This window comes from Rhinoraja longicauda, chromosome 34, assembly GCF_053455715.1.
Source record: "Rhinoraja longicauda isolate Sanriku21f chromosome 34, sRhiLon1.1, whole genome shotgun sequence".
Classification (NCBI taxonomy): domain Eukaryota; kingdom Metazoa; phylum Chordata; class Chondrichthyes; order Rajiformes; family Arhynchobatidae; genus Rhinoraja; species Rhinoraja longicauda.
The window spans coordinates 21,337,567-21,364,834 of NC_135986.1; the positions used below are offsets into that span (position 1 = coordinate 21,337,567).

At 49.5% G+C, this 27,268-nt stretch overlaps 1 protein-coding gene across 1 annotated transcript in view; it reads left to right on the forward strand.

The window, feature by feature from the left end:
• The first annotated feature begins 360 nt into the window (after positions 1 to 360).
• LOC144609234 (G protein-coupled receptor 137Ba-like) overlaps positions 361 to 27,268 on the forward strand; it is a 35,927-nt gene continuing 9,019 nt past the window's right edge. Inside the window, exons 1-4 of the mRNA XM_078427657.1 lie at positions 361 to 485; positions 11,260 to 11,789; positions 13,256 to 13,673; positions 19,218 to 19,267. Of these exons, the coding sequence (XP_078283783.1) occupies positions 13,287 to 13,673; positions 19,218 to 19,267 (437 nt within the window). The 5' untranslated portion in view covers positions 361 to 485; positions 11,260 to 11,789; positions 13,256 to 13,286. The remainder of the gene's footprint in view (positions 486 to 11,259; positions 11,790 to 13,255; positions 13,674 to 19,217; positions 19,268 to 27,268) is intronic.

The following is a 27,268-nucleotide window of genomic DNA, read 5'->3' on the forward strand; positions in this document are numbered from 1 at the left end:
CCTTGGAACTACAGTTCCCGTCATGCCTTGCAGCCAGGGCGGCGGCGCGCAGGCGCGGTGCGGGCTGTTTACGGTTGGGACTCGCTGTTGACGGACCGCGCAGGCGCTCCTTCCTCCTCCCTCCCCCCCCCCCCCCCTCCCCCCGTGCCGGTGGTGCGCAGGCGGCGTCGCCTTGCGAGGCTGCCGGCCGTGACGTCACGCGCGCGTTCGGTCAGCCGGCGGTTCGTCGGGCGCAGGCGCGGCGCCGTAGAGCCGGCCGTCGGCCGCGCCCGGTGCTCGTTGTGCGCAGGCGCGGAGCCGTCGAGTCGGCTGCCGGCCGCGCACGGTAAGGTTGTGCGCAGGCGCTGCCGGCTGTCGGTGTGTTGGCTCCGGATGAAGGCGGCGGCGGCGGGGAGTCGGTCAGTCGGTCTGAGTCTCAGCCCCAGCCCCCAGGCTCCAGGCCCAGCCCGGGACAGAGCCGCCCTCTGCCCGCTCCCACCGGCCCGGTAAGCGCGGCTACAGATACATTTACCGTCAACTCACCACAAAGTTTTTGTGGGGTTTTAAAAAGAATCGCGTCAGGACCGGACCGGGCTTTAAAACCCCAGAGCAGCCAGAGGGAGGGAAGGAGGGAGCCAGTGGTGGGCTCAGAGACAGACAGACAGACAGACAGACAGGGCAGGGCAAGGCAAGGTGCTGAACTGTGCCAGTGGACCAGCTGCCAGTGGTCGACGTGCCAGTGGCGGAGGTGCCAGTTGTTGACGTGCCAGTGGCTCGGTGGTGCCAGTGGCTCGGTGGTGCCAGTGGCTCGGTGGTGCCAGTGGCTCGGTGGTGCCAGTGGCTCGGTGGTGCCAGTGGCTCGGTGGTGCCAGTGGCTATGTGGTGCCAGTGGCTCAGTGGTGCCAGTGGCTCAGTGGTGCCAGTGGCTCAGTGGTGCCAGTGGCTCAGTGATGCCAGTGGCTCAGTGATGCCAGTGGCTGGGGGGTGAGCGTGCCAGTGGCTTGGTGATGCCAGAGGCTGGGGTGAGCGTGCCAGTGGTCGACATGCCAGTGGCGAGGTGCCAGTGGCTTAGTGATGCCAGTGGGTGAGGTGCCAGTGGCTCAGTGATGCCAGTGGTTGACGTGCCAGTGGCTTAGTGACGCCAGTGGCTGGGGCGAGGGTGCCAGTGGTTGATATGCCAGTGGCTTAGTGATGCCAGTGGTTGAGGTGCCAGTGGCTTAGTTGACATGCCAGTGGTTGCCAGTGGTTGACATGCCAGTGGCTGGGGTGAGGGTGCCAGTGGTTAAGGTGCCAGTGGCTTAGTGATGCCAGTCGTCGACGTGCCAGTGGACGGGGTGAGGGTGCCAGTGGCCGAGCTGCCAGTGGTTGACGTGCCATTGGCTTAGTGATGCCAGTGGCTGGGGTGAGGGTGCCAGTTGACATGCCAATGGCTTAGTGATGCCAGTGGCTGGGGTGAGGGTGCCAGTGGTTTGGCCAGTGGTTGGGGTGAGCATGCCAGTGGGTGAGGTGCCAGTGGCTGGAGGGTGAGGGTGCCAGTTACTGGGGGTGAGGGTGCCAGTGGGTTGCCAGCGGTCAGGGTGCCAGTGGCCAGGTTGCCAGTGATTTGGCAGGGGTGCCCGTGGATGGGATGAGGGTGCCAGTGCCCGGGGTGAGGGTGCCAGTGGCTGGATAGTGAGGGTGCCAGTAGCTGGGGGTGAGGGTGCCAGTGGATTACAGCCAGCGATCAGGGTGCCAATGGCCAGGGTGAAGGGGCTCGTGATTTGGCAGGGTTGCCAGTGGCTGGGATGAGGGTGCCAGTGGTTTGGCCAGTTGTCAGGGTGAGGGTGCCAGTGACTTGGTGAAGATGCCAGTGGCTAAGGATGTGGGAGCCAGTGGATTAGTGATGCCAGTGGCCTGGGTGAGCATGCCAGTGGTTTGGCCAGTGGCTGTGGTGAGGGTGCCAGTAACTGGGGTGAGCGTGCCAGTGGTTTGGAAAGTGGCCACGGTGAGGGTGCCAGTTGCTTATTGATGCCAGTGGCTGGGGGTGAGGTTGCAAGTGGTTTGGCGAGGGCGCCAGTGACTTGGTGAAGATGCCAGTGGCCGGTGTGAGGGTGTCCGGGGTAAGGATGCCAGTGGCTTGTGTGTGTGTACTGAGCTGAGCCAGTGTGCAAGTGACCTGGGCCAGGGTGCCGAACTGCACAAGTGACTGGGGCGGGGGTGCCAGTGGCTGGGGCCAGTGTGCTGAACCACTGGCACCCTCACCCCAGCCACTGGCATCACTAAGCCACTGGCATGTCAACCACTGGCACCCACACCCCAGCCACTGGCATCACTAAGCCACTGGCACATCAACCACACTGGCACATTGGGGTGAGGGTGCTGAACTGTGCCAGTGTACCACACACTGGCCTGCAGACTCCGTGTTTCTTCCCCATCCCGAACTACAAGACGGGGGTTGACAGGAGCCCGTGATCATTTCTATTCCTTGTGTGTAAAAGTACAAGGCGTTGTACAAAATGTCCTCGAGGGGAGCAATATTTCAATCCAGTTATTACTCAGTGCAATAAAACAACATTTGTTGTTCCCCAGTTTCTCCTTTTATTGCTGCTTGTTAATAAGGGTTATAGGCCCCTGGACACTAACTTCTATAAGTGTGGGTTGCACACTTGCTGGAGCAGAGTAACCACGTACAGTAGTGAAGTGTGTGTGTGGTGCTTCTTCACGTAAGTATTGCTAACAGTACTGAATGATATCCGAGCTGAACTGATTGTAATATTCCTCCACTCTCTCTATCTCTAATCTATCGTTGGACTTGCACAACTCCATCATAATTGGTGCCCTGTGTATTCTTTGTTCAAAACTGTAAGTCCAAGTCAGCCCGACAACAAGGGAGCCATTATCTTTGGCCATTTTCTGGAGCGTACAAATATTAGGTTGCATGATCAGCTCTCTTTTTTTTTTAAAACTTTAACATTACTTGCCATTCTTCTATCCCCAATGCTTCAGTGGTCCAGAGGGCGGTGAATCTGCGGAATTCATCGCCGCAGACGACTGGAGGCAAGTCATTGGGTATTTTTTAAAGCGGAGACTGGTAGATTCTAGATTTGTAAGGGTATCGGGGAGTGAGGGGAGAAAATAGATCAGCCACCATCGAATGGTGTGGTGGACTCGATGTCACGAGTGTTTTATTGTCTCATGTCCCAGATAGAACGATGAAATTCTTACTTGCAGCAGCACAGCAGAATATGTAAACATAGTTTATTCACAAAATGCTGGAGTAACTCAGCAGGTCAGGCAGCATCTCGGGAGAGAAGGAATGGGTGACGTTTCGGGTCGAGCCCCTTCTTCAGACTGTAAACATAGTGCACTGTAAACAATATAACAAATGAGAAAAAAATGTTCAGTGTGTGATTGATTAGTAGGACTAGATGTTACAATCCCTAAGGTTTGCACTACAATTGACTGGTGTTGTTCTTGGGGGTGACCCCTAGGTAATGTTGCTACCATTCCGACACATCTTCAGTTGTGTACCTCAACGTCACTGGGTGTTTCGGCCTTTTATCACAAGACACTCTCAGTCGAGGTAGCCCCACTGCAGGGTGATCAGACCTGGGTGTGTGTCTTATGGTTAGCCTCAAGATGGTCACGTGGCAGCCCAGACTATCTTTTCTTTTCAGCCAGCCAGTGACTGCTCCGTTCGGCGGTATTTGCAAGTTCTTTGTATGTATACATATACAAACACATAAGGCATTTATTCACAAAATGCTGGAGTAACTCAGCAGGTCAGGCAGCATCTCAGGAGAGAAAGAATGGGTGATGTTTTGGGTCGAGACCCTTCAGTCTGAAGAAGGGTCTCGACCCGAATCGTCACCCATTCCTTCTGCAGTTATTTTCTTATACAAACACATATATACATATACACAAACACAAAAAGATGGAGTAACTCAGTGGGACGGGCAGCATCTCTGGAGAGAAAGAATGGGTGACGTTTCGGGTCGAGACCCTTCTTCAGACTGGTTAGGGATCAGGGAAACGTGAGATATAGACGGTGATGTAGAGTGATAAAGAACAATGAATGTAAGATATGCAACAAAGTGACGATGATAAAGGAAGCAGGCCGTTGTTAGCTGTTTGCTGGGTGAGAACGAGAAGCTGGTGCGACTTGGGTGGGGGAGGGATGGAGAGAGAGGGAATGCCGGGGCTACCTGAAGTTGGAGAAATCAATATTCATACCGCTGGGCGGTAAGCTGTGATGTTTCGGGTCGAGACCCATCTCAGACACTGTCATTCTTCAGACATTGTTAATGTCCTCCACTTCTGCTCCACCATTCCGTGCTCCTGTCTGATCCGTATGATCGGCCTCTTGGAGTGGCCCCTGATCTAATCGAGTCCCAGGCTGCTGCAGGGCCTCCAGCGGCCCACTCCACCGATATCTGCACACTCGCTCTGAAGAAGGAAGGCTCTCGCCCCGAAATGTCGCCCATTCCTTCTCTCCAGAGGTGCTGCCTGACCCGCTGAGTTACTTCGACATTTTGTGTCTACCTTTGGTGTAAACCAGCACCTGCAGTTCTTTCCTAAACACAGACGACCTTACAGGAGTTACTTAAACACAAAATGCTGGAGTAACTCAGCAGGTCAGGCAGCATCTCGGGAGAGAAGGAATGGGTGACGTTTTGGGTCGAGACCCTTCTTCAGACCCACTCCACCGATATCTGCACACTCACTCTGAAGAAGGGTCTCGACCCGAAACGTCACCATTTCCTTCTCTCCCGAGATGCTGCCTGACCTGCTGAGTTACTCCAGCATTTTGTGAATAAATACCTTCGATTTGTACCAGCATCTGCAGTTATTTTCTTATATTACAGGAGTTACTGAACAGTGGCGAATGGTTGTCAGAGGTTATGGGGAGCAGGCAGGAGAATGGGGTTAGGAGGGAGAGATAGAGCAGCCATGATTGAATGGTGGAGCAGATTCGATGGGCCGAATGGCCTAATTCTGCTCCTATCACTTACGAACATAAATTCATGGTGCCTGGGTGATTTCCTCTATTCTTGGCTCAAGATACCAAAAGTAATTATATCATAACTGCTTTAAAAAAAAAGTAATTTACTGTGAAATTCATTAGAAGAAGCTTTTCAGCACATTAAGCCTATCAGGCGATATGTATATATATCATATGTCAGTAATATTTACACCAAGTCTCGCAAAAGACAATGTCCATCACTGTAGAACCTAACGACCTGCACTTAATGCTCATCAGTATTGTGATCACTGAATTATCCCGCCATCAACGTCCGCGGGATCCCAATTAACCAGAAAACGTAATGGATCAGCCGCATAAAAACTGCAGATCAGAGGCAAGTCATCCTGCTCTTGGCTTCCCAAAGTCAGGGTCGGCAAGAAACTGCAGCAAAATGTGGACGCAGCCCAGACCATCACACAAACCGACCTCCCTTCCATTGACTCCATCTATATCTCACGCTGCCTCGGCAAGGCCAGCAGCATAATCAAGGACGTGTCGCACCCCGGCCACTCCCTCTTCTCTCCTCTCCCATGGACGGCACGGTGGCGCGGCGGTAGAGTTGCCGCCTTACTGGGAATGCAGCACCGGAGACTCAGGCTCGACGCCGTCTGTACGGAGTTTGTACGTTCTCTCCGTGACCTGCGTGGGTTTTCTCCGAGATCTTCGGTTTCCTCCCACACTCCAAAGACTTACAGGCTTGTAGGTTAATTGACTGAGTAAATGTAAAAAATTGTCCCTGGTGTGTGTAGGATAATGTTAGTGTGCGGGGATCGCTGGGCAGCGCGGACTCGGTGGGCCGAAGGGGCCTGTTTCCGCGCTGTATCTCTAAATCTAAATGTAAAAATGTATAGAAGTGTGAAAACACGCACCACCAGGTTCAAGGACAGTTTCTTCCCGGCTGTTATCAGGCAACTGAATCATCCTACCACAACCAGAGAGCAGTGCTGGACTACTATCTGCCTCGTCGACGACCCTTAGACTATCCATGTTTGGACTTTGCTGGCTTTATCTTGCACCAAACGTTATTCCCTTATCGTGTATCTATACACTGTAAACTGATCGATTGTGATCGTGTAAGAAAATAACTGCAGATGCTGGTAGAAGGAATGGGTGACGTTTCGGGTCGAGACCCTTCTTCAGACTGATGCCAAAGTAGGCATACCTTGAGGAGAAATCGCAGTGGAGCAACAGGTAGTGTAAGAAAATAACTGCAGATGCTGCTAGAAGGAAGGGGTGACGTTTCGTAATCGTGTGTTGTCTTTCTGCTGACTGGTTAGCACGCAACAAAAAGCTTTTCACTGTACCTCAGTGCACATGACAATAAACTGAACTGATAAGCTGAATTGAACCGATTGTAATGTGCAGGAGTTTAAAAACCAGGAGTCTGATTTTATCCCACGACCCACCTCAATAATGCACATGATCCGTTAACCATCCTGTGGAGACTTGCTGTTCTCCGCATTCTCTGCCACTTTTGTTAGATTATAAATCACTTTCTGAACTTCAAAGGAAATTGAGTTGTGCTATAGAGTGAGCCCTCGTTGCTGCTCAGTGCTGCCTAGGACTGTGGCTTCTGAATGTGTAGATCTCGTGCAATTGGTGTGGACACCAAAATAAGGTCATGAGCGATAGGAGCAGAGTCTGGGTCATTCGGCCCATCAAGTCTATTCCGCCATTCAATCACGGCTGATCTATCTATCTCTGCCTAAAGAATATCCATTGACTTGGCCTCCACAGCCGCCTGTGACAAAGAATTCCTCAGACTCGCCACCCTCTGACTGAAGAAATTCCTCCATCTTCTTCCCAAAGGAACGCCCTTTTATTCTGAGGCTGTGGCCTCTGGTCCTAGAGTCTCCTACTAATGGAAACATCCTCTCCAGATCCACTCTTTCCAAGCCTTTCATTATTCGGTAAATTTCAAGGAGATCCCTGCGAGTGGAATCTCAACTCCAGCGAGTAGAATTATGCATCACTGTTCTGTTTGTGAGCTTTGTGCTTGAATCCTCTGAAAGTCACTGAAAGGAAGCATGCAGGTACAGCAGGCAGTGAAGAAAGCCTATGGAATGTTGGCCTTCATAACAAGAGGAGTTGAGTATAGGAGCAAAGAGGTCCTTCTGCAGTTGTACAGGGCACTAGTGAGACCGCACCTGGAGTACTGTGTGCAGTTTTGGTCTCCAAATTTGAGGAAGGATATTCTTGCTATTGAGGGCGTGCAGCGTAGGTTTACTAGGTTAATTCCTGGAATGGCGGGACTGTCACATGTTGAAAGACTGGAGCGACTAGGCTTGTATACACTGGAATTTAGAAGGATGAGAGGAGATCTTATCGAAACGTATAAGATTATTAAGGGGTTGGACACGTTAGAGGCAGGAAACATGTTCCCAATGTTGGGGGAGTCCAGGACAAGGGGCCACAGTTTAAGAATAAGGGGTAGGCCATTTAGAACTGAGATGAGGAAAAACTTTTTCAGTCAGAGAGTTGTGTATCTGTGGAATTCTCTGCCTCAGAAGGCAGTGGAGGCCAATTCTCTGAATGCGTTCAAGAGAGAGTTAGATAGGGCTCTTAAGGATAGCGGAGTCGGGGTATGGGGAGAAGGCAGGAACGGGGTACTGATTGAGAATGATCAGCCATGATCACATTGAATGGCGGTGCTAGCTCGAAGGTGTGGCCTCCTCCTGCACCTGTTGTCTATTGTCTCCTGACTGCTTGTCTTGGTAGAACTGGCGAGGGCGGTGTCTTGGCCAGTTGTGTTTGTGGAGTCTGCCACACAGACTTTGCATTGATACAATGCATTGCAAGCACACCCTCTAATTCAATAATTGCACACCCCCTGTGCAGGAACCCTGTTTGTGCATCTTGTATATACTAAAACTCTCGTTTGTTTGTTCCTGAACTACCGCCAAAACGGTACACGATAGCGCGACAATTTTAGGCCCACCTTACTCACCGTCGTCCCTTTGGTGCTAATGGAAGACGTTTCATTGAAATCGGTGTTATATTTTTGTTTTAAATCTATCGCCTTAGGAGGAAGGGGGGGGAGGAGGGAGGTTGAGGGGGATGGAGTGGAGGAGGGAGGGGAGGGGGGAGTGGAGGGGGGGGTGAGGGAGGGGGGGTGAGGGAGCGGGGGGGTGAGGGAGGGGTGAAGGAGGGGGTGTGAGGGAGGGGGGGTGTGAGGGAGGGGGGTTGAGAGGGAGGGGGGTGTGTGAGGGAGGGGGGTGTGGGAGGGGGGGGTGAGGGAGGAGGGGGGTGTGTGAGGGAGGAGGGGGGTGTGTGAGGGAGGAGGGGGGGTGTGAGGGAGGAGGGGGGGTGGTGAGTGGTTGCTGCACCAATGCAGTAGAGGTTTGGGCCAACGGGTCCACTTGGTCTAGTTGTTATTAAAAGTAAAGCCTTTATAATTGGAACAGAGTGGGTGGGAAGGGGATAAGGCATTACAAGAAAATCACGTTAATCCAGATAACATTCAGTAGCACCTCATTATCTGAAGAATTCATGTGATCATGTTTATGGCTTTTGTGCATGTTTACTTTTAGTTTAGAGAAACAGGCCCATCAAGTCTATGCCCATCATCTATTCACTCTAGACAGACACAAAAAAGCTGGAGTAAATCATCTCTGCACCATATCTGCCTGTCCCACTGAGTTAGTTACTTCAGCATTTTGTGTCTATCTTCGGATTAAACCAGCATCTGCAGTTCCTTCCTGCACATCTGTTCACTCCAATTCCAATCTTAGTTTCGAGATACAGCGCGGAAACAGGCCCTTTGGCCCACCGAGTCCGCACCGCCCAGCGATCCCCGCACATTAACACTGTCCTACACACACTACGGACAGTTTAATGTTATACCAAGCCAATTAACCTACATACCTGTACGTCTTGTATACACTGGAATTTAGAAGGATGAGAGGAGATCTTATCGAAACGTATAAGATTATTAAGGGGTTGGACACGTTAGAGGCAGGAAACATGTTCCCAATGTTGGGGGAGTCCAGAACAAGGGGCCACAGTTTAAGAATAAGGGGTAGGCCATTTAGAACTGAGATGAGGAAAAACTTTTTCAGTCAGAGAGTTGTGAATCTGTGGAATTCTCTGCCTCAGAAGGTAGTGGAGGCCAATTCTCTGAATGCATTCAAGAGAGAGCTAGATAGAGCTCTTAAGGATAGCGGAGTCAGGGGGTATGGGGGAGAAGGCAGGAACGGGGTACTGATTGAGAATGATCAGCCATGATCACATTGAATGGCGGTGCTGGCTCGAAGGGCCGAATGGCCTCCTCCTGCACCTATTGTCTGTTGTCTATTGTACTATCCTATTAAGTTCTTGCTAGTCATGGGTTAGATCCAAATTTGTGGGCGGCACGGTGGCGCAACGGTAGAAGTTGCTGCCTTAAATCGCCAAAGATCCCCTGGGTTCGCTCCTGGCACGGGTGCTGTGTATACGGAGTTTGTACATTCTCCCCGTGACCATGTGGGTTTCCCCCGGGTGCTCTGGTTTCCTCCTACACTCCATAAACATCCAGATTTGCAGGTTAATTGGCGTCGGTAAAATTGTGAATCGTCCCTCGTGTGTGCGTAGGGTAGTGCTGGTGGCCGGGGATCGCTGATTGGCGCGGACTCGGAGGGCCGAAGGCTTTGTTTCCGTGCTGCATCTCTAAACTAAACTAAAGCTCCCTCGTCCATCTTCCACTAAATTCTTAAGGGACGGTAAAATGTGGACGATATATCCTCTGTACTCCCGCCAAACATTCAGATCAGAGGAGAGAAACTAAAAGACATTAGGACAGGTACATAGAAAGGAAAAGTGTAGAGGGGTATTGACTAATGGGATTTATTCACAAAGTGCTGGGGTAACTCAGCAGGTCGGGCAGCATCTCGGGAGAGAAGGAATGGGTGACGTTTCGGGTCGAGACCCTTCTTCAGACCCATTCCTTCTCTCCCGAGTCACCCATTCGTCACCCATTCCTTCTCTCCCGAGATGCTGCCTGACCTGCTAAGTTACTCCAGCATTTTGTGAATAAAAACCTTCGATTTGTACCAGCATCTGCAGTTATCTTCTTAGACTAATGGGACTAGTTTAGATGGGCATCTCGGATGCTGGGCTGATTTCTCTGACTAATATTTTATTGGCGCGTTGCAGTGTGATTTTTAGTTATAGGATAAAAACTGCAGATACTGGTCTAAATCGAAGGGAGACTCAAAATGCCGGAGTAACTCAGCGGGTCGGGCAGCATCTCAGGAGAGACCCTTCTTCAAAGATCTCGACCCGAAACGTCACCCATTCCTTCTCTCCAGAGATGCTGCCTGACCCGCTGAGTTACTCCGGCATTTTGTGTCCACCGTGATGTTTAGTTTAGAGATGCAGCGCGGAAGCAGGCCCTTCAGCCCACCGAGTCCGCACCGCCCAGCGATCCCCCGCACATTAACCCTACCAAAGGCACACTAGGGACAATGTTTTACATTTATACCAAGCCAATTAACCTACAAACCTGCAACTCTTTGGAGTGTGGGAGGAAACCGACGATCTCGGAGAAACCCCACGCAGGTCACGGGGAGAACGTACAAACTCCGTACAGACACTTTGGCTATCTGCTTAAATTCTCTATTCTCTCCAGTGCTTTTCGCACGTGAATTGTGAGGGATTGCGAGAGAGAAGGAGGCCCTTTTACGTTGTATGGTATAAAAGTGGTCATTCTCGGAAGAATGGTAGACACAAAATGCTGGAGTAACTCAGCGGGTCAGGCAGCATCTCTGGAGAGAAGGAATGGGTGACGTTTCGGGTCGAGATCTTTGAAGAAGGGTCTCTCCAGAGATGCTGCCCGACCCGCTGAGTTACCCCGGCATTGTGAGTCTCCCTTCGATTTAGACCAGTATCTGCAGTTCTTATCCTATAACTAAAAATCACACCGTTTTTATCCTATAACCAAACATCACGGGTCGGGCAACATCTCGGGAGAGAAGGAATGGTTGACGTTTCGGGTCGAGGCCCTTCTTCAGACTGATTCATTCAGACAGACCTATTCATTCCTTCTCTCCAGAGATGCTGCCTGACCCGCTGAGTTACTCCAGCATTTTGTGTCTACCTTCGATTCTCACAGTCTTCTTTTGTCCCGACACGTTCTCGATGCTGTGTTGCACGATATTATATTACTGATAAAATGCATCCGTTTAAAAGTGCTTGTTTCCCTTGGGTTTTTACCGCTGCAGATTATTGCTGTTCTGAACTTTGGGTTTACGGTGAAGTGATTCATTTGATACCTTATTGTATTCTACTTCATTGTATTCTAGGCAGCAGAAGGGTGGTGTGGCCAACGGCCTTTTACTGACGACGACTCCCTGCTGAATTACGCTGGGAGTGTACTCCAGGTAGACGGCAAGTAGCCCCGAGGGCCACCGGGAAGATCCATCTGATTCCTGCTGTCAAAAACAGGAGGAGGAGTATTCCAGTCCTGGCTCGACCTGCTCACCAGCACGAGGATGGGACCAGATGACGCACTGTTAAAGCTGACGCAGTCCACCAAAGGAACAATTTCACCTTCCTTTTACTGGGGCCAAGGCGGGTGGGAAGAGTAGAAACTGCAAAGAAGATTTGTTTTTTTGTTTTTTTTCTTTTAATGCGCTGCTTTTAATTGCACTGTTGCGAAATCCGAGAGTCCCGTTCCTGATGGAGTTTGGTCGAAGCTGAACGTAAGGAAAGGAGTTGAGTGGGGCTTCTCTCCCGTATACCCTCCACTGTTCGCACTCAAGCCTTCAGACACTCCTGAACCGCTTTCCACGAGGAATTCCGGGACTGGTCTAATTAAACTGAAATCGCCTGGGTACTTGTATAATTTTTTTTTTAAACTACCCGCTTTTCTCATTACTTTTATGAACTGTTCAGGATATCACACGGGGAGCTCTATTCACAAAATGCCGGAGTAACTCAGCGGGTCAGGCAGCATCTCGGCAGAGAAGGAATGGGTGACGTTTCGGGTCGAGACCCTTCTTCGGACTGATGTCAGGGGGGGGCGGGACAAAGGAAGGATATGGGTAGAGACAGGAAGATAGAGGGAGATCTGGGAAGGGGAGGGGAAGAGAGGGACAGAGGAACTATCTAAAGTTGGAGAAGTCAATGTTCATACCACTGGGCTGCAAGCTGCACAGGCGAAATATGAGGTGCTGTCCTCCAATTTCCGGTGGGCCTCACTATGGGACTGGAGGAGGCCCATGACAGAAAGGTCAGACTGGGAGTGGGAGGGGGAGTAGCACCTCATATTTTGCTTGGGCAGCTTGCAGCCCAGTGGTATGAACATTGACTTCTCCAACTTTAGATAGTTCCTCTGTCCCTCTCTTCCCCTCCCCCTTCCCAGTTCTCCCACTGTCTTCCCGTCTCCACCTATATCCTTCCTTTGTCCCGCCCCCCTGACATCAGTCTGAAGAAGGGTCTCGACCCGAAACGTCACCCAGTCCTTCTCTCCAGAGATGCTGCCCGTCCCGCTGAGTTACCCCAGCATTTTGTGTCTATCTCCCTTTTGAAGGCGTCAGTTAATTCTGCTAGCGAGACAGTGTTGTGGGTGCCAGTTTAAAAAAAGAATGCTCTTCCTCTGTGAACGCCTGACTCTGTTATACAGAGAATGAAACAAGTAATGGTTTACTTGGGGGCGGTCACGGTGGCGCAGCGGTAGAGTTGCCGCCTTGCAGCGAACGAGGCGCCGGAGACTCGGGTTCCATCCCGACTACGGGCGCCGTCTGTACGGAGTTTGTACGTTCTCCCCGTGACCTGCGTGGGCTTTCTCCAAGATCTTCAGTATCCTCCCACACTCCAAAGACGTGCGGGTATGTAGGTTAATTGGCTTGGCAAATGTAAAAAATGCCCCTAGTGTGTGTAGGATAGTGTTAATGTGTGCGGGGATCGCTGGTCGGCGCGGACCCGGTGGGCCGAAAGGGCCTGTTTCCGCGCTGTATCTCTAAACTAAACTAATCCGAATCCCACCCTTAATGCCTTAACTTGCATTTCCATGAAAGAGTTGCAGCATCTTTTTCTGCTTTTCTTTATCCTCTTTTCCCTTGCGTTCCCCGCTTTTTCCCCCCCACGTGTTCAAATTACGCTATTTTTAAAAGAAAACAGCAGTCCGCCCACCCCGGCAGCTCGAGGTTGTTCATTAACCTTGGTTCGAGGTAAGGTGGGGATAGATATAGTTAGTGCACCTCTTCAACAATCCTTTGCAATCTGCTTATTATCTACTGGCTGGCCGATGAATAAATAGTCAAAGGTTGAACGCGATGGTCTTTTCTTTCCTTCAAGCCGTTTGCTCGAGGCAGCGCTTGGATTGACAATGGCACTCGACTTGCAGATGGGCGCGCCCGCAGCAGTCTCTCGGCCGAGCACGATGAGCCCAGAGCCCCTGCAGCCCGCCGTGCCGCCAGCCGTGACCATGGGGCTCACCATCGTTTACACTGCACTTTACGGACTCCTCTTCCTCCTGGTCTACGTCCAGCTGTGGCTGGTGTTGCACTACAAGCACAAGAAGTTCAGCTACCAGACCGTCTTCCTCTTCCTGTGCCTCCTGTGGGCCGCCCTGAGGACAACGCTCTTCTCGTTTTACTTCCGGGACATTATCAAGGCCAACTCCCTGGACCCCTTCTCTTTCTGGTTGCTGTATTGCTTCCCAGTGTGCCTGCAGTTCTTCACTCTCAGTCTCATGAACATGTACTTTGCTCAGGTGAGTGAATATGACCAGCTCTCTCTCGTAGATCTTACACAGAAACATCAAAAATTCTTTATGGGATTGGCCAGGCTCAATGCGGGAACAATTCAGGATTCAGGATATCTTTATTTGTCATCCAAAAAACAAGTTTTTTGGACAAAATTTGTTCCCCATGTTGGGGGGGGGGGGGGGGGGGAAGTCCGGAACCAGGGGTCACAGTTTACGAATAAGGGGTCGGCCATTTTGGACTGAGATGAGGAAAAACGTTTTCACCCAGAGAGTTGTGAATCTGTGGAATTCTCTGCCACAGAAGGCAGTGGGGGCCAATTCAATGGATGTTTTCAAGAGAGAGTTAGATAGGGGCTAACGGAATCAAGGGATATGGGGAGAAAGCAGGAACGGGGTACTGATTTTGGATGATCAGCCGTGATCGTATTGAATGGCGGTGCTGGCTCGAAGGGCTGAATGGCCTACTTTCCTCGTTTCTATGTTTTTCTCTCTCTCTCACTTATTTCTGAGACCACAATGACATTTTTTCTCTTTGAAATTTGTCTAACCAGGTCGGGCAATTGGTTGTAAATACAATCTAAGCAGGCTGCTGTTGGCAATTGCAATCACAGTTAAATATACACTGATCGGCCAAAACATTATGACCTGATGAGCCAAAACATTATGACCACCTGCCTAATATGCTGTTGGTTCTCCGTGTGCAGCCCCATACACAGTAGGGTGCAATGCACTGTGTATTGTGACACATTCCTCCCGTGACCACCATCAAAACTTTCTGTGACTTGTGCCACAGTCGACCTTCTGTCGGTTCGGACCAGACGGGATAGCCTTCGTTGCCCTCGAGCATCGATGAGCCTTGGGCGCCCAGCACCCTGCCTGTCGCCGGTTTGTGGTTTGTCCCTCCTCGGACCACTGTCGGTCGGTACTCACCACTGCTGACCGGGAGCACCCCACAAGCCTTGCCGTTTCAGAGATGCTCTGACCCAGTCGTCTGGCCATAACAATTTGGCCCTTGTCAAAGTCGCTCAGGTCTTTACTCCTGCCCTTTTCTCCTGCATCCAACACATCAACTTCAAGAACTGACTGTTCACTTGCTGCCTAATATATCCCACCCCTTGACAGGTGCCATTGTAACAAGATAATCAATGTTATTCACTTCACCTGTCAGTGGTCATAATGTTGTGGCTGATCGGTGTATAGCTATTTTATTGAGCAGAACCGGGAAGCAATGGCCTGGACAGAGCGGATGTGGAGAGGATGCTAAAGAAATTTCTCCTCATCTCCTTCCTAAAAGGACGTCCTTTAATTCTGAGGCTACGACCTCTAGTCCTAGACTCTCCCACTTTGATTCTCAGAGATGTTATGTAAATATAATTATTTCCCTTTGGAGAATATTTGCATAGTTTAAAGGCAGCCTTTGAATTGAGGAACTTTCTTTTTTTCAGATGATCAACGGCAGAGTTTAACATTTGTGATCCATTTATGCTCTCTTAGTCCAAAGCTTGGTTTTCTGAGTTTCCACTAGGCACAGAGGCCACAGCCTCAGAATAAAAGGATGTACATTTACAAAAGGAGATGAGGAGGAATTTCCTTGATGGTGAATCTGTGGAATTCATTGCCACGAAGGCTGTGGAGGCCAAGTCACTGGATATTTTTAAGGCAGAGACTGATAGATTCTTGATTAATCCGGGTGTCAGGGGTTATAGACAATAGACAATAGATGCAGGAGGAGGCCATTTGGCCCTTCGAGCCAGTACCGCCATTCAATGTGATCATGGCTGATCATTCTCAATCAGTACCCCGTTCCTGCCTTCTCCCCATACCCCCTGACTCCGCTATCCTTAAGAGCTCTATCCAGCTCTCTCTTGAATGCATTCAGAGAATTGGCCTCCACTGCCTTCTGAGGCAGAATATTCCACAGATTCACAACTCTCTGACTGAAAAAGTTTTTCCTCATCTCAGTTCTAAATGGCCTACCCCTTATTCTTAAACTGTGTGGCCCCTGGTTCTGGACTCCCCCAACATTGGGAACATGTTTCCTGCCTCTAACGTGTCCAACCCCTTAATAATCTTATACGTTTCGATAAGTTCTCCTCTCATCCTTCTAAGGGTTATTGGAAGAAGGTTGGAGAATGGGGTTAGGAGGGAGAGATAGATCAGCCACGTTGAATGGCGGAGTGGACTCGATGGGCCGAATGGCCTAATTCTGCTCCTACAAGTTATGAAAACGTTTCATATCAACGATTTAAAATCTCATTTTATTAATTAATCGAAAGATTCATTCATCTAATTTTATTAATTCATTGAAAGATTTGGGTTTAAACAATACTTTGCAGGACATCCCAAATTCTTTTAAAAGTCATTCTGTATAGTTAGAAATACAGTGATGGAAATCAATTGTCTGTAGATGCCACAGAAGGCAGTTAAATATGTGACTGGACATTGTTTTTTTAAATATATATGTGTCATGTGAATATTGCACGCATGGAAAATTTTACTATTCCTCGGCTATTTTAGGACACAGTTAAAAATCAACCAAAAACATTGCTGGAGTAACTCAGCGGGTCAGGCAGCATCTCATGATCACAGACATGTGATGTTTTCTTCTGGAGAAGGGCCCAGACTCGAAACGTTACCCATTCAGCCTGAAGAAAGGTCCCAACCTGAAACGTCACCCACCCAAGTTCTCGAGTTGGGTGGACACGTTAGAGGCAGGAAACGTGTTCCCAATGTTGGGGGAGTCCAGAACCAGGGGCCACACAGTTTAAGAATAAGAGGTAGGCCATTTAGAACGGAGATGAGGAAAAACTTTTTCACTCAGAGAGTTGTAAATCTGTGGAAGTGAATTCCACAGATTTACAACTCTCTGCCTCCCTCCCTCAGAAGGCAGTGGAGGCCAATTCTCTGAATGCTTTCAAGAGAGAGCTGGATAGAGCTCTTAAGGATAGCGGAGTCAGTGGGTATGGGGGAAGGCAGGAACGGGGTACTGATTGAGAATGAGCATCCATGATCACATTGAATGGTGGTGCTGGCTCGAAGGGCCGAATGGCCTACTCCTGCACCTATTGTCTATTGTCTATTGTCTGTTGTCTATTGAGATGTTGCCTGACCTGCTGAGTTACTCCTGCACTGCGTATCCTTCTTTGTCTAACAATCAATCATGTTGCTGTGGATCTGGCATTTAGGCCAGAATTCCTTCCCTGAAGGACAGTAATGAATCCTGTAAGTTGTTACAGCATTTTTTGGGGGTATATTGTGTTCATCTATCGGGGCGGCGCAGTGGCACAGCGGTAAAGTTGTTGCCTCACAGCGCCAGAGAGCTGGGTTCGATCCTGGCTACAGGTACAGAATTTGTACGTCCTCCCCGTGATCTGCGTGCATTTTCTCCGGGATCTTCGGTTTCCTCCCACACTCCAAAGACGGCTAATTGGCTCGGTATAAATGTAAAAAATGTCCCCAGTGTGTGATTTAGATTTTTAGATTTAGAGATACAGAGCGGAAACAGGCATTAGAGGCAGGAAACATGTTCCCAATGTTGGGGGAGTCCAAAACAAGGGGCCACAGTTTAAGAATAAGGGGTAGGCCTTTTAGAACTGAGATGAGGGAAAACGTTTTCAGTCAGAGAGTTGTGAATCTGTGGAACTCTCTGCCTCAGAAGGCAGTGGAGGCCAATTCTCTGAATGCATTCAAGAGAGAGCTAGATAGAGCTCTTAAGGATAGCGGAGTCAGGGGGTATGGGGAGAAGGCAGGAACGGGGTACTGATTGAGAATGATCAGCCATGATCACAGTGAATGGCGGTGCTGGCTCGAAGGACCGAATGGCCTCCTCTTGCACCTATTGTCTGTTGTCAAAGTTTAGTTTCATGTTTCATGAATCTTCTTGTGTTTTTTTGACTGTTGGCAGACCAATTTTCCTCCTGGGATAAATAAAGTTCCATCGTATTGTATCGTAAGTGTGACATGGACTCTGGAATAGGTAGTAGGAATTGGATGCATGTCCTTTTTTTTTGCCTTGAAGTATTGGGTCCTGTGCCGAGACCAGCTTAAAACTTGGGGAATGAAGTGTGGGATCTTTCTGGCGATTGAAAACAGCCGCACATTGACTCAGCAAGTGTTTTGCAGCATCCCCAGAGAACATGGATAGATGGTGACCTGTTTCCTTTATCATTGTTACATTTTGGCACATTTTTCAATAGACAATAGGTGCAGGAATAGGCCATTCGGCCCTTCGAGCCAGCACCGCCATTCACTGTGATCATGGCTGATTATCCACAATCAGTACCCCGTTCCTGCCTTCTCCCCATATCCCCTGACTCCGCTATCTTTAAGAGCTCTATCTAACTCTCTGTTGAAAGCATCCAGAGAATTGGCCTCCACTGCCTTCTGAGGCAGAGAATTCCATTCTTTCCTCTCATTCATTTGTTCCATATCTCTCTGCATCGTCTATATCTCTCGTTTCCCTTTCCCGTGATTTTCAGACTGAAGAAGGGTCTCGACCTGAAACGTCACTCATCCGTTCTCTCCAGAGATGCTGCCTGTCCCGTTGAGTTACTCCAGCATTTTTGTGCCTATCTTCGGTTTCAACCAGCATCTGCTGTTCCTTCCCACACATGGATAGATGACGTTAGGGTCAGGACTGTTCTTCAGACTGATTCCTTGGGAAATCTAGTCTTCCCTTGGGTAAACCCATTCTCTCTTTTCCTGCTCCCGATGTAATCAGATTAAAGCCATTCCTCGTTTATTGATATAAATGGAGAGTTGGCTATCTTGTAAGGGAAATATCTCCCATTCCCCCTGTGTTAATACCAGTCTGAGACTTAAACTCGATACACACGTATTGAGGGAGTGCAGCGTAGGTTCACCAGGTTAATTCCCGGGATGGCGGGTCTGTCATATATTTAAAGAATGGAGCGACTAGGCTTGTATACACTGGAATTTAGAAGGATGAGAGGGGATCTTATTGAAACATATAAGATTATTAAAGGATTGGACAAGCTAGAGGCAGGAAACATGTTCCCGATGTTGGGGGAGTCCAGAACCAGGGGCCACAGTTTAAGAATAAGAGGTAGGCCATTTAGAACGGAGATGAGGAAAAGCTTTTTCACCCAGAGAGTTGTGAATCTGTGGAATTCTCTGCCTCAGAAGGCAGTGGAGGCCAATTCTCAGGATGCTTTCAAGAGAGAGCTCGATAGAGCTCTTAAAGATAGCGGAGTCAGGGGGTATGGGGAGAAGGCAGGAACGGGGTACTGATTGTGGAAGATCAGCCATGATCACAGTGAGTGGCGGTGCTGGCACGAAGGGTCGAATGGCCTCCTCCTGCACATATTGTCTATTGTCAAAGTTTAATTTCATGTTTCATGAATCTTCTTGTGTTTTTTTGACTGTTGGCAGACCAATTTTCCTCCTGGGATAAATAAAGTTCCATCGTATTGTATCGTAAGTGTGACATGGACTCTGGAATAGGTAGTAGGAGTTGGATGCATGTACCTATTGTCTATTGTCTGTTGTTTATAACTCGCTTTGAAAAACCAAATGCTCTTTCTCTTCCAGGTTGTTTTCAAGACAAAAGCCAAGTATTTCCCTGAGATGGCAAAAAAATTGTAAGTGCGGCATCTATTGTGATAAACTTTTGAATAGGTTTTGTTTTGAATAGGTGTCGACTTGATATTTCCAATAGCGGGAGAGTGTAGGATCAGAGGCCGCAGCGTCAGAAAGGGAGGACGTACCTTTAGAATGGAGATGAGGAGGGATTTCTTCAGCCAGAGGGTGGTGAATCTGTGGAATTCAATGCCACTGACGGCTGTGGAGGCCAAGTCTTTGGGTATATTTAAAGCGGCGATTGATTAGGTTCTTGATGCATAGGGGCGTCAAAGGTTACGGGGAGAAGGCAGGAGAATGGGGTTGAGAGGGGAAAATAGATGTGTAGGGATATAACTGCAGATGCTGGTTCAAATTGAAGGTAGACACAAAATGCTGGAGTAACTCAGCGGGTCAGGCAGCATCTCAGGAGAGAAGGAATGGGTGACGTTTCGGGTCGAGACCCTGCTTCAGACTGATGTCAGGGGAGGGGGCGGGACAAAGACAGGATGTAGTAGAAGACAGTGGGAGAACTGGGATGGGGGAGGGGAAAGAGAGGGACAGAGGAACTATCTGAAGTTGGAGAAGTCAATGTTCGTACCGTTGGGGTGTGCGCTGCCCAAGCGAAATATGAGGCGCTGTTCCTCCAATTTGCGGTGGGCCTCACTCTGACAATGGAGGAGGCCCAGGACAGAAAGGTCAGACTGGGAGTGGGAGGGGGAGTTGAAGTGCTGAGCCACCGGGAGATCAGGTTGGTTAAGGCGGACCGAACGAAGGTGTTGAACGAAACGATCGCCGAGTCTGCGTTTGGTCTCGCCGATGTAGAGAAGTTGACATCTGGAACAGCAGATGATCAACTATGATTGAATGGCGCTGCAGACTCGATGGGTTAATTCTGCTCCTGTGTCTTAGATCTTATAAACGGGAAGTGCAGAATTAGAAATAGATGATGATGGGGAATAGTTCCTGTTTCAGCACCGCATGTCTAAGGCTGTGCACAGTTCTGCTTGAGAACTCTGCCATTTAGGTGAGGCTGCCTCTCGAGTTCCTTATTAGCAAAACTGAAAGTAGGCCGTAAAATGAGGTCATAATGGCTCTGGCTGTAATTAGTAACTGCAGTAATGATAATTAGCTGTTTGGATCTTGTCGTTGACAAAAAATGGTCGTCAGTTGCATGATTAAATTAATCCCATTCTGAAGGGTCTCGTCCCAAAACGTCGCCCATTCCTTCTCTCCTGAGATGCTGCCTGACCTGCTGAGTTACTCCAGCATTTGGCAACAAAGGCTTTTCACTGTACCTCAGTTATGGTTGCCAACTGTCCCGTATTAGCCGGGACTTCCCGTATTTTGGTTGTCCCGTCCGTGACTGCCCTTGACCCTCTAGGTTTCCGACATTTTAGCTCCGGACACTGTAGGCCCGGAGGCCCGTGCGCCACCTAATGGAGGTTGCATAGCAACCCGCCTGCCGTCCCAGGGCAGCCGCCATTGGTGGAGCGGGAGCGTAGCCACTGGCTAGGTGAGGTCACGTGGGGCACGGGGCAGTGACGACACCTTGTCCCGTATTTGGGAGCGAGATAGTTGACATCCCTAACCTCGGTCTACGTGTCAATAAACTGAACTGAAACTCGTCCACTTTGCTGAGTCATTTCACGGTTTAGTAAAATTGTCCTTTCCCCTGTTGGGAGTTTTTTAAGCTCCTGGTCTGACTCTGCCCTCTTTTGTATTCTACTAAATCTATCTGAATTATCATTGGTTTCTAATTACTCTCCCTTTGACTAGTCCAGACCTGCCTTTTTCTTGCTGATATGATCTATCTCCCCTCTGTTTTTTGTACATGATTATTTTCTCAATTAATATTAAGAAATTGGTTATTTTCTCAATTAACATTAAGAAAACACAGGCTCGCCACGAGGACATGGAGTGATACAGTGTGGAAACAGGCCCTTTGGCCCAACTTGTCCACACCGGCCAAAATGTCCCAGCTTCACTTGTCCCACCTGCCCGCGTTTGACCCATATCCCCCCCAAATCTGTCCTATCCATGTACCTGTCTAATTGTTTCTGAAACATCGCAATAAGTCCAGAACAAGGGGTCACAGTTTAACGATAAGGGGGAAGTCTTTTAGGACCGAGATGAGAACGTTTTTTTTCACACAGAGAGTGGTGAATCTGTGGAATTCTTTGCCACATAAGGTAGTTGAGACCAGTTCATTGGCTATATTTAAGAGGGAGTTAGATGTGGCCCTTGTGGCTAAAGGGATCAGGGGGTATGGAGAGAAGGCAGGTACAGGATACAGAGTTGGATGATCAGCCATGATCATATTGAATGGCGGTGCAGGCTCGAAGGGCCGAATGGCCTACTCCTGCACCTATTTTCTGTGTTTCTATAGTCCCTGCCACTACTACCTCCTCTGGCAACTCATTCCATACACGCACCAACCTTGGTGTGAAAAAGTCACCCCTCAGATTCCCATTTAATCTTTTCCCCTTCACCTTAAACCCATGTCCTCTTGTTTTCAATTCACATACTCTGGGCAAGAGACTCTGTGCGTCTACCTAATCTATTCCCCTCGTGATTTTATACAACTTATCCTCCTGCGTTCCGAGGAATGGAATCCCAGCTTACTCAACCTCTCCCTGTAGCTCAGATCCTCGAGTGCTGGCAATATCCTCGTAAATCTTCTCTGTACCCTTTCCAGCTTGACAACATCTTTCCTATAACACGGTGCCCAGAACTGAACACAATGCTCTAAATCTGACTGAAATTTATTACACTTGAGACTTCTCCAGGAGGGAGATTTTTCTTTGTGCCATTTATCAGTCTTGCATGCATGTTAAAATCCTTTCAAGGATCACCCCTTCTAAACTCCAGCGAGTACATGCCTGGTGCCGTAAAACGTTCATCATATGTCTGGAAAATAACGGCAGGCGCTGGTTCAAATTGAAGGTCGACACAAAATGCCGGATTTACTCAGCGGGTCAGGCAGCGTCTCCGGAGAGAAGGAATGGGTGACGTTTCGGGTCGAGACCCTCCTTCAGACTGATCAGTTATATGTTAACTCTCTTTCCTGGCATAGACAATAGACAATAGGTGCAGGAGGAGGCCATTCGGCCCTTTGAGCCAGCACCGCCATTCAATGTGATCATGGCTGATCATTCTCAATCAGTACCCCGTTCCTGCCCTCTCCCCATACCCCCTGACTCCGCTATCCTTAAGAGCTCTATAGAGCATTCAAGAGAGAGCTGGATAGAGCTCTTAAGGATAGCGGAGTCAGGGGGTATGGGGAGAAGGCAGGAACGGGGTACTGATTGAGAATGATCAGCCATGATCACATTGAATGGCGGTGCTGGCTCAAAGGGCCGAATGGCCTCCTCCTGCACCTATTGTCTATTGTCTATCAAGCTCTCTCTTGAATGCATTCAGAGAACTGGCCTCCACTGCCTTCTGAGGCAGAGAATTCCACAGATTTACAACTCTGACTGAAAAGGTTTTTCCTCATCTCAGTTCTAAATGGCCTACCCCTTATTCTTAAACTGTGGCCCCTTGTTCTGGACTCCCCCAACATTGGGAACATGTTTCCTGCCTCTAACGTGTCCAACCCCTTAATAGTCTTATACGTTTCGATAAGATCCCCTCTCATCCTTCTAAATTCCAGTGTATACAAGCCCAGTCGCTCCAGTCTTTCAACATATTATGACAGTCCCGCCATTCCGGGAATTAACCTGGTGAACCTACGCTGCACGCCCTCAATAGCATTGAGATCAGCCATGATCACATTGAATGGCGGTGCTGGCTCGAAGGGCCGAATGGCCGCCTCCTGCACCTGTTGTCTATTGTCTATCATTCTTGTCAACCTCCTAGGGCCCTTTCCCAGGGCCAACATTGCTCGCGATACTCCAAATGCCGCCTGACCAGCAGAGAGAGAGAGCCTCAGTCTCACGCCCCTGTTGTTGTATTCCAGCCCTCGTGGAAATAAAAGCTAGCTGTTCTCGTTACAGGGAGCATAATCTATTGTTGCGCCTTTTCGTGTTTCTGTGTGTGACTGCCTCTCCGTGCGCCCATCACTGTCAGCGTGTGTGTGGCCCTGGTGACATGCCTGTCAGTCTTGGCGGCTGCGTGTCAGTCCCTGTGTGTGTGCGCGCACGCCAATCTCGGGCTCAGCTCATTCCCCTCAGAGACGCGGTGACATTTCCATTTCGCACACCAGCTGGAACGGTGAGATTGCCAGTGCCGGCCTGATTAATGTTGGCTCGACGCTGCCAGCTCTCTCGAAAGATAGACACAAAATGCCGGGGTAACTCAGCGGGACAGACTCCCCGTCAGCGTCTCTGGAGAGAAGGAACGGGCGACGTTTCGGGTCAACAGACAACAGGTGCAGGAGGAGGCCATTCGGCCCTTCGAGCCAGCACCGCCATTCAATGTGATCATGGCTGATCATTCTCAATCAGTACCCCGTTCCTGCCTTCTCCCCATACCCCCTGACTCCGCTATCCTTAAGAGCTCTATCTAGCTCTCTCTTGAATGCATTCAGAGAATCGGCCTCCACTGCCTTCTGAGGCGGAGAATTCCACAGATTCACAACTCTCTGACTGAAAAGGTTTTTCCTCATCTCAGTTCTAAATGGCCTACCCCTTATTCTTAAACTGTGTGGCCCCTGGTTCTGGACTCCCCCAACATTGGGAACATGTTTCCTGCCTCTAACGTGTCCAACCCCTTAATAATCTTATACGTTTCGATAAGATCTCCTCTCATCCTTCTAAATTCCAGTGTATACAAGCCTAGTCGCTCCAGTCTTTCAATGTACGACAGTCCCGGTGGGGAGGTCAGTAGGCATGATGGACAGGGCTGTGTCCACTACTTTTTGCCACCACCAGTTAGCTTGGCGGATAACCTAAAGACAGCAAAATACACAGCAGCCCCAGTACTGTAAATGGCAGTCAGCTTGCAACCCAGTGATTGGGTTCCCCACCTTGTCATGGTGGGGAAGCTTGTGTGGTCCTGAGACCCTGAGAGCTATCCTGAGAGTGAGACCATGGTCAGATCACCCATGGCGGTAAGGTCGAGGGGGAGGTCCCTGACATCGGTCTTATCCAGTACAAAATCCTCCTCATAACCTACAAAGCCCTCCATAACCTGGCCCCATCCTACCTGACCGACCTCCTCCACAGGCACACTCCCACCTGCACCCTCCGCTCTGCTGCTGCCAACCTCCTATCCCCCACACCCGGACCAAACTCAGATCCTGGGGGGACAGGGCTTTCTCCATCGCTGCTCCCACCCTATGGAACTCACTACCCCAAAACGTTAGAGACTCCTCCACACTCACCACATTCAAAACATCGCTGAAGTCTCACCTGTTCAGCACTGCCTTCAACCACTGAAGGTCACCTCACCTTCTGTCTCCTTTCTCTGTTCGTTTATTTATTTACTTATTTATCTATTTATTAATTTCCCTATGTTCTCTAAATCTCTGTAAAGCGTCTTTGAGTATATGAAAAGCGCTATATAAATAAAATGCATTATTATTATTATTATTATATTTTTAAAGTTATTCACATTTTAAAGTTTAAAAGGAGGGGAGGGGGAGGAGAGGAGGGAAGGACGGGGGAAGGGTGGAGTGGGTAGAGGGGAGGGGGGGGGGGTTAAGGAGAGAGGGGAGTGGGGGAGGACAGGGTGCTGCACCAATGCAGGAGAGGTTTGGGCCCAGACTTCAGTTTGGACTGAAGTCTGAAGAAGGGTCTCGACCCGAAACGTCACCCGTTCCTTCTCTCCCGAGATGCTGCCCGACCCGCCGAGTTACTCCAGCATTTTGTGCCTACCTTCCATTAAATGTCACCAGGGTCTTGCAAACCGTGAGTGATGAGACCGTAAGATTGTCTTGCCTTCAGAACCTTGCATTAATGGAGCCGTTTCCACTCGCTCTCTCCTCACATCCATATTCAGTTACTGGTGATGTGATTAAGTACTAGACCAAGTGGGCCCAAACATAGAAACATAGAAAATAGGTGCAGGAGTAGGCCATTCGGCCCTTCGAGCCTGCACTGCCACTCAATATGATCATGGCTGATCATCCAGCTCAGTATCCCGTACCTGCCTTCTCTCCATACCCCCTGATCCCTCTAGCCATAAGGGCCACATCTAACTCCCTCTTAAATATAGCCAATGAACTGGCCTCAACTACCTTCTGTGGCAGAGAATTCCACAGATTCACCACTCTGTGTAAAGAAATGTTTTCTCATCTCGGTCCTAAAAGACTTCCCCCTTATCCTTAAGCTGTGACCCCTGGTTCTGGACTTCCCCAACATCGGGAACAATCTTCCCGCATCTAGCCTCTCCAACCCCTTAAGAATTTTATATGTTTCAATAAGATCCCCCCTCAGTCTTCTAAATTCCAGCGAGTATAAGCCTAGTCTATCCAGTCTTTCTTCATATGAAAGTCCTGCCATCCCAGGGATCAATCTGGTGAACCTTCTCTGTACTCCCTCTAAGGCTAGAATGTCTTTCCTCAGATTAGGAGACCAAAACTGTACACAATACTCCAGGTGCGGTCTCACCAAGGCCATGTACAACTGCAGCAGAACCTCCCTGCTCCTATACTCAAATCCCCTCGCTATGAATGCTAACATACCATTCGCTTTCTTCACTGCCTGCTGCACCTGCACGCTTGCTTTCAATGACTGGTGTACCATGACACCCAGGTCACGTTGCATCTCCCCTTTTCCCAATTGGCCACCATTCAGGTAATACTGTTCAGGCTTTCCTGTTCTTGCCGCCAAAGTGGATAACCTCACATTTATCCACATTATAAAACCTCTCCTGCATTGGTACAGCACCCTGTTCTCCCTCTCTCCTCAACCCCCTCTCCCATCTCCCCCAACCCCCCCTTCACCCCTCCCTCCCCCTCCCCTCCTTTTAAACTTAAAAATGTGAATAACTTTAAAAATATAAGACCGATTTCAATAAAACGACTTGCATTATCACTAAAGGAACGATGGCGAGTAAGGTGGGCCTAAAAGTGTCGCGCTATCGTGTACCGTTTTGGCTGAAGTTCAGTCACAAACAAGCTAACAAACGAGAGTTTTAGTATATAGGTTAGTACCCGTGCTGCTGGTGCCATCTGTCGGTGACTTTTCTCTTCCGTTCTCTGCCCGTTCTGCCACCTGCTCTCTGCCCGTGAAACCCGGCTGGCTCATGTAGCACAATCTTTGCCAACGGGCCTTTCCCCCCTTCCCACCGCCTCGCCACCTCGTCACATCCCAGGCAAGGAAGTCTGTTTCTTATAGGTGGAGCTGTTGCCTTACCCCCTTAAAGAATTAAGGGGAAGAAAGCAGGAGAGGGGTACGGGGAGAGGGCCGGAACGGGGTACTGATTGTGGATGATCAGCCATGATCACATTGAATGGCGGTGCTGGCTCGAAGGGCCGAATGGCCTACTCCTGCACCTATTGTCTGGAATGGGGTTAGGAGGGAGAGATAGATCAGCCATGATTGAATGGTGGAGTAGGCCTGATGGGCCGAGTGGCCTAATTCCGCTCCTATCACTCATGATATCACACTGATGGCGACATTTTGGTTCGGGACCTTTCTTCAGACTGATTGTCCTCTGCGTCTCCCTCTCCCCTGACGCTCAGTCTGAAGAAGGGTCTCAACCGGAAACATCACCCCTTCCTTTTGTCCAGAGAAGCTGCCTGTCCCGCTGAGTTACCCCAGCATTTTGTTGTCTATCTTCGGTATAAACCAGCATCTGCAGTTCCTCCTTACTCAAGATAGATCAGCCGCGATTGAGTGGCTGGGTAGACTTTAGTTTAGCTTAGAGATACAGCGCGGAAACAGGCCCTTTCGGCCCACCGGGTCCGCGCCGACCAGCGATCCCCACACATTAACACTATCCTACACCCACGGGACAATTTTTACATTTACCCAGTCAATTAACCTACAAACCTGCACGTCTTTGGAGTGTGGGAGGAAACCGAAGATCTCGGAGAAAACCCACGGGGAGAACGTACAAACTCCGTACAGACAGCG